The sequence below is a fragment of the Idiotropiscis lumnitzeri genome, chromosome 8 (assembly GCF_059441095.1).
Source record: "Idiotropiscis lumnitzeri isolate Australia: NSW breed Sydney's pygmy pipehorse chromosome 8, RoL_Ilum_1.0, whole genome shotgun sequence".
NCBI lineage: Eukaryota > Metazoa > Chordata > Actinopteri > Syngnathiformes > Syngnathidae > Idiotropiscis > Idiotropiscis lumnitzeri.
The window spans coordinates 6,892,198-6,899,655 of record NC_142398.1 but is presented as its reverse complement, the minus strand read 5'-3'; the positions used below and the strand labels follow the sequence as shown (position 1 = coordinate 6,899,655).

The 7,458-nt window shown below is 38.1% G+C and overlaps 1 protein-coding gene across 1 annotated transcript; it reads right to left on the bottom strand.

Annotated features, from left to right (window-relative positions):
- Window positions 1-3,283: 3,283 nt before the first annotated feature.
- On the bottom strand, window positions 3,284-6,267 carry sfrp2 (secreted frizzled-related protein 2). Its single transcript, XM_088301684.1, has 3 exons — window positions 5,735-6,267; window positions 4,260-4,340; window positions 3,284-3,653 (listed from the first exon to the last, which is right to left on the bottom strand). Exons 1-3 carry the CDS (start codon window positions 6,246-6,248, stop codon window positions 3,346-3,348), a joined length of 903 nt encoding a protein of 300 aa, XP_088157810.1. The 5' UTR covers window positions 6,249-6,267; the 3' UTR covers window positions 3,284-3,345.
- Between the last annotated feature and the right edge of the window lie 1,191 nt (window positions 6,268-7,458).

The following is a 7,458-nucleotide window of genomic DNA, read 5'->3' as shown; positions in this document are numbered from 1 at the left end:
TGTGTGCTCGTCTTTTTGTTATACTCAATGCAATAGCTGCATAATTTATATATATATATATATATATATATATATATATATATATATATATATATATATATTCCTACAAGGGTTGTGATGAGAGAGAGGGAGAGAACCTAAACTGCAGTTTTTGTCAATATTAACAAAACTTCTTGCTTACATATATTTATTGTTTTAAATATCAAACATATTTAACCAGTATTTTAGTAAAGACAAAAATAAATCCATAAACCCACCTTGTGCATGTCATTATTTCTTTCAATATGAAATTAATGCAATCATATTTTATTCATGAATTGTATTTATTCATATTAAAAATTTAATCATAATCAGAACTAGAGAAAAAAGTCATCTTAAACATGTTTATTTCCATTTAATTTTCCGAAAAAGTGGATACAAAATCAAATGATCAAATTTTGATATTTACAAAACAAAAACAAATATTGCACATACACACAACAGCGTGGTTATTAGCAAAATCAACATTTATAATGTAACACTTACAACAATGTAACACTTAAAAGCTAGGAGACCATTTATGAAAAATGAAGTCGCAAAATGAAAATGTTTGCTTTTGTGCCTAGTGCTCAAGTATAAAAATTGTATCAATATAAAAAGTGAGAACATAGCCAGCTATCTCTCATGTTTGGATTGAGAAAACATTGCGATTACAAAAATAATGATCATTGGCATTTTTCAATGATCATTTCATCTGATTAATTTTACAAAACATTTGCAATGTGTTTTAAAAAATAACTTCAGTGAATTGAGGATTTCCAGAAACTCAAAAGTCGTACAAAATTAAGCTGGGAGTGGAACCTTAAAACTCAAACAATTCGGCAGACAATTTGGAATTCAGACATTTTAGCTAGAAAATCAAAAATGTAAATTGCAATTTTAAAGGAAAATATGGTCCCAAAATTCTACAAGAATTTAGACCACAAACCAAAAAATGCTCCCAAAAAGGAAATCATTGTCAGAAAATGTAACAAAAAAATCTATCTTAAAAATCAAGAATTTGGTCAAATTTTATGCAAAATTTCAAGGAAATCACAGCCAGAACAATTTAAAACCTTATACTGATTGTTAAAAAAATGTTTAAAAAGCACAAACATTTTCAAAAGTTTATGTCAAAGTTCAAGGAAATCTTAAGTTTTCAAAGTGAACCAAAAATGTATCTTGATAATTTGACTCCATTTTTAAGGACTCTGATCCAAAAGTTTCATCGTAGTGAATCTTGAAATGGGAATATTTTCACCAACATTTAAAAAAAAACAAAAAAAACTTTTTTGGGCATGTTTTGCTTCATACGTTTTCTTTCATTCGTGTCAACACATTACGTAGACCAGTGGTGGGCGGTCAAGGCCTTCAAAGGCCTTCTCTGCTGGCCTGTATGTCAATTGCTCTCGCAGGTTAATTGACAGTTGCGATAGCCAATCAGATCACAAGTTGGTTACAGTGAGCCTTCTTGCTGGCCTTACGTGGAAGGTGATGAACACGAATTATGATTGGATACTCACTTGTGAGGGGGGCAGCGCTATGCGGAATCAACACACCCGGAAGTCGTAACTGGCGACTGTTCAAAAATATAAAATATATTTTTGCTTTTTTAAACCACAATGGACGAAGGAGGGGAAAAAGTGGATTTTATTGCAAGGACATTTTCAAGACGGACCTTTCAAGAGCATGAATAGTGAGTCAAAGTGGTGCAACATCCAGCAGTGCGTAAGTGTCTCTCCCTATATTATTTATCCAGCCGTGGTGTCATAAATGATTATGAGGGCAATTTATTCAAGTCAGACTAAGTAGGACTAAACTGAAGGCCTAGGTGGGTAATGCACAGCCCACCACTTGAAAATTGCGCTCATATTTCTGATTTTGAGCAACATTGTTGTTGGAAAGTTGAATAGTTTGAGCTAGCTACATTAAAACCGAAGTAAAATTTTGTGGACGTCCTTCCATGCTATTATCTCTCGCATTTGGGAGCTCCAGTGATTGAGCGAACAGCAGAGGGGTTGTGTGAAGAAGCAATTGAGAGCCAAAATAAGCATTTTAAGTTGCGCATAGTTTGAGCAAAGGGATAAAGTTCAATGAATCCAGCCATCGGCACAGTGCCACCCCGGTCCAAGTCCATTCGTGAATTATAGTTCTTCATAATGTTTCATTATTTGTGAGTATGCTATTCAGTTTGCTGTTGTGTAATAATTTTAGTATTGACGTGACACCGTCATGCACAATGGCGAGTCAACAAATGACTTTCATACACTTTGTGCTTGCATGAACGAAACGTTTATTGTGTTGGATGCAATAATGAAAGTGCAAATGTCCCTCAGTGCCTCGAGAGCGTCACAACATAGCAGCAACAAAATGTACAAATCCATTCTTTGACTGAATTTAGCTATTGTGGCTTTAAATCAGGTGTTTTGTAGACAATTATGAAACCTTTTTTTTTTGTTCAGTGAGGGGAGGGGATAGAGGTTGATTATTTTTTTATGAGTAAGGAAAAAAAGTGTAAGGATGGAAGGGTGACCAAGTCGCGACCCTCATGAGGAGAAGCGGTCCAGATAATGGGTGGATGGATGGATGTTCATCTATGTATGTACACAATGGTAAGACTTGAAATTTAAGCTCAAATTCACACAAAACTATTGTACGAGTTCTGCGAATTCTGAATCGGTTTAGCTAAGAGAATTCTTCTAGAATTTGTTCCTGATGTTTTACAAACTTCTATGCATGTTCTTTTGCGCTAAGGTGACACTGCTTACTCATGAGTTTGAATGCATGTTTTGTTTTTCATACATTTTTCTTTCAGTCGTAAAAACAGTATGTCAACCACTTGAAATTGAAGCGAGTTTTTCTGATTCAAAATTGTTGTATGAGTTTTGGAAATTCTGAATTGCTTGAGCTTGCTACATTAAATGGAAACATTTTCGGATGTTTTACGAACGTTTGTAAGCCTCCTTTCATGCTTTTCACTTCCATCATGACCTGTACGCCATTCAAACATGTAAAAAGGGAAACGGTTTGTATATGTTTGCAATGTAGATGACTTCAAAATTTTAAATGCAATATGTGTGAAATTATTGTAGGATTTTTGCTGATTCTAAATAGTTTGAGCTAACAATAATTTTCTAGAATTCTTTTCTGACACTACTTACTTACACGACCAGTGAACTATTTGAACGTTTAAAATGGACAAACGTTTGTACATATTCCTAGTTTATTTATTTATTTTTCTAAACTGTAAAAATCTGTGAAAATTGCTTATTTTAAATCGGGCAAAATGGCTAAAACAGTCTGACACAATGTTTATTTGTCTTTTTTTTAGCACTGCAGCTTACGTATGCTGCGCGAAATCCTCTTGAAGTCGCGGCGGCCCTTCTGCCAGCGTTTGAGTGAGGTCACCACCAGATGTCCGTCGTCCATCCTCTGACCCAGCACCAGGTAGGCGGCGTTGATGTCGTTGATCTCATCGCAGACGCAGCGAAGTCCGTCTTTGAGCCACAGCGCCGTCTTGCGCAGGTCACGCTCGATGACGCCGTGCAGCTTGTAGATGGTCTTGCTCTTGTTCTCCGGCACGATCCGCATGTCGCCGTCCATATATGAGATCTCTTTCACTTTGATTTTCAGAGCTAAAAAAAACACAAAAAAAAAACTGTTAAAATCCAAACAGCCTACTAGACGTTTAACTAATTTCCTGCCAACCAAGTACAACATATTTTTCACGGTATAATACAACTTTTCCCCCTCAAAAATATAACTTTACTCGAAATTCCATTTTAATCATGAAATAGAACTTCGCAGATGATAAAGAATCTATGCCTCAGAGTATTGTTGTCTGTCCTCATGTGTTGCAACTAATTGTGTTCAAATAAAAACTGTTCAAAGGTTTATAACTATTGCAATATTAATGCTAGTTGTGCTAGCCCGTCTATGGAATTTTGCATTGAGAGGACTGATGTGTTATGTGGTTTAGTTAAAAACACAAATTGTAAATGTCTTTGCTTTATGTTTCATTATGGGCAAAGCTCAGCTATAGGAGTGGCAATAAAACTTGAATTCTTTTTGAAAGAAGTGCTCACCATCGTCCAGACTGCTGCTTGTTAACGCAAAAAAAAAAAAAAAGCGATAGCTCATGTTCAGAAAAATCTGGAAGTCGAGGTGTTGCAACAAGCACAGCACTTAATACTGATGCAGTAGCAAGCAAACATTTAATGAATGTCCAAGAGGTTGCTTACCAAAATCGTTTTTGCACAAGTTGTCCACTATTTCGTTGTCATTTTCATCAGTCTCCTTGCAGGCGTCACACACTCGGGGCACTGAAACAAACAACGTGTCAGTCACAACATGGTGAGAATGTCGTGCACTACCCAACTGCAACCAGTAGTGGCGCTCTTGAGTCGCTCTCAACTATTTGGCCTGTAAAAATGGAAAACGAGACATAATACTGGACACGTGCCAAAAGTGTTTTCACCCCCCCAAAAAAACACTTGAATAAATGATTTAATCAATATTTTATTCAAAATAACGTTTCAATTGTATTGTCATGATATAACAGTTTTTTTTTTCCTTCCGACAGCCTTTATTTTCGTATAATTGATTTATGGCTTCTTGCTCCCCCACCCAACTTAAATTTCTTAAATTCTCATCAAAATGTAAAAAATTTTGTTGTTTACATTTCAAATCTCCCAGCCAAGCAAAAAAAGTGTTATTTTCCTGTTAAAAAAAGGTTTCCTGAGAAAAGTAACATTTTGATCAGATTATGAATTTTAAGAAAAGACATCTGAAAATCTGAAAACTACCTCTGAAAATGTAATGATTTTCTTTCAGAATTGATGAATGTTCTATCCTGGAAAAATTGCAATTTTATTCTCTGAAAAGGCAATATAAATGCACAGTACACTCAAATAATTATGTTTTTCCTTTCCAGTGTTGCCTTCATTCTCAGTTGCAAATCAGGAAATATTTTCTCAGAAAATGACAATTTTCAAGAAAAATGTTTTCCCTGAAAAAAAATATATATATGTATTTTTTTTTCAAAAAAGTGGTTGTTCTTGAAAACTAATTTTTTTTTAAATTAGATTATGACTTTTTGCTATACTTCATTCTGAAAGAATCACAATGTTTTATTTTTCCTCTTGGAAAATGTAATGCCAGAGATTATCTTTTTTCTTGGAAAAAAAATTCTTAGTCATAGTAGGTAAAATAACAGCTTGTATTATTTTGCGGTGCTAAAACAGGAACAACTTTAATAAATTTATTTTGTCCATTTAGCACAACAAAACAAGTTGTTTGCGCCCGCAAAAATTACTTTTTGTTTTTTTTCTTCAGTCTTGAAGTTGGGGGGGGGACAATAAAAGAGACAAAAGCTCTGTTATTTTGTTTTGTGAAATCTGGGAATTCCAATTTTCACAACAGCAAAGCTTAAATACTCACTGTAGTTGAATTATAAAATATATCGAAGTTTGATGCCTGGAAAATTTGCGTTCATCCCCTGTCTAGTTGTTTGGAAAAAAGCCCACCCCTCCTCCCCCCCGTGAAAAAGCTTCTTATCTATTTTTTTTAAGGCTTTTAATTATTTTTTTTAAATCCTTGCGAAAATATGTAATGAAAAATCAACTGGTTTGCTCCTCCGATCACAAAGTGCGTTTTGAGAACGACAGACATAGTGCTGCATTCTTAGAGTTAAATTCCAACAAGCCCCACTTCGCACCTTCCCCGGCGTCAGGTACGGCGTTGCGGAGGTCGGAGGGCGGGATGCAGAGGTGGTCGCCGTCGTCGGCGGGGAAGGCCCGGCAGTCGAGCATGGGGGGCCACGGGAAGCCGAAGGCTGCCATGACCGGCGCGCAGCCGCGCTCGACGCCCTCACACAGCGATCGGCACGGGCGGACAGCCTCGTCCAGGTCGGCCAGGCAGACGGGCGCGAAGAGTGAGCAGAGGAACTTGCGGGTGTCCGGGTGGCAGCGCTTGTGCACCAGCGGGATCCACGAGGACGCCTGCTGCACAGCCTCACTCATGCTCTCGTGGCCCAGCAGGTTGGGAAGGCGCATGTCGCTGTACTCCATGTCCCGGCACAGCTGCAGCGAGGCCGGTATGGCCTTGCACTGGCTGCGCTTGTACGGGCGCTCCTCCGACTCCTCGCCGGACGCCGGAGCCGATGACGTCAGCAGCAGCAGCGGTAGCAGCAGCAGGGCCCACGCCGCGGGCAAAACCACAGCCGGCATCATCGTGCATGCGCGTGCTTGACTGCCAGTGTGGGCCACTCGGAGAGACTTTTCTTCGGTCAAAACTCTGGGAGGAGTCCAGACTCATGTTGGGGGTTTGGAGGGGCGGGGGCGTAGCTGAGAAGGACTTTTTTCTGAACTTAAAAACATGACTGTCAAGTAAGATCTGTTTTTATTTCTTATTTTTAATCCAGTGAATCCCCTCCACGGTAGGCTCCGAGTTCACAGTCTCAGATTTATTTATTGCTTTAGTTAATAACTATCTCAAAAGTTATTGAAGGGACAGTTGGCTGAGCTGAACATTGGCACTTATTAAATAGGTTTCCATGCAAAAATGACATTAGTACTAAAATTCACCCCCCAAAAGACTGCAGTGATTAAAGCTTTTTTTTGGAATGAGTTTTATGACAAATTTGCACGGCCCCTTTTGGCGCTCGTTTTTTTTTGGGGGGGGGGGGTTAGCTGTCTACGTTTCAGCAGGGAGGCAAGCGGGTAATATCGCTTGCTTTGTCAGTTCAGTTGTCTGAAATGGCGACCGCAAAAATTAAAATGCACATCACTACTCTTGTCCACATCAACCTGTGAAAGTATAAAAGCGTTCTGCGCTATACTTTGGATTTATTGACATCAAACATGAGCTCATGTGATCACCTCCACAAAATCATTGATTTGATTCTCCGATCCGATCGATTCTCCACTTACACAGGCTGAAGCAGACAAGAGCATGAATGCGCACACGAACCCCGGCTGCTTATAGTTGGCTAAAGTCGTGTCTACTCTAAGGAGGCAGACGGCGGCTGACAGCGGCCAGCCGGCTGGCATGGATCTTTATGTGTGGAATTGTATATTTTTATCTGACTTTGAACAATCAGATGCAACCTTAAATACAAATTGCCATCCTATAGGTGAACAGTATTTCGTGGGATTATTCTAACTTAATTTTTACAATTAACTAGCTAAGAATGAAGCCTCCTGATCTTGACAAAACAAAAATGTCATTTCTTTAGGTACATGATAAATATCTCAATTATTTCAATATTCAACACTCATGTCACGTGTTGTTCCAATTTTGTGCAGTCCTCGTATGTATTGTTGAAAGATTTTAAAAATTAAGTTCCGTAAATGCTATAAAATCATGCAAAGGGAGATCACAACTAGTGTATTTATGTTATCAAGGTTTTCAATGATTGCCCGAATGGTCTGAAACATAACT

What these genes read in the sequence shown, in the direction of transcription:
- sfrp2 (XM_088301684.1), bottom strand. Translation starts at nt 6,248, where the DNA reads ATGATGCCGGCTGTGGTTTTGCCCGCGGCGTGGGCCCTGCTGCTGCTA. An exon ending in CGTACCTGACGCCGGGGAAG is followed by an intron (nt 4,341 to 5,734) that starts GTGCGAAGTGGG and finishes TGTTTGTTTCAG; the next exon opens with TGCCCCGAGTGTGTGACGCC. An exon ending in CTTGTGCAAAAACGATTTTG is followed by an intron (nt 3,654 to 4,259) that starts GTAAGCAACCTC and finishes TGTTTTTTTTAG; the next exon opens with CTCTGAAAATCAAAGTGAAA.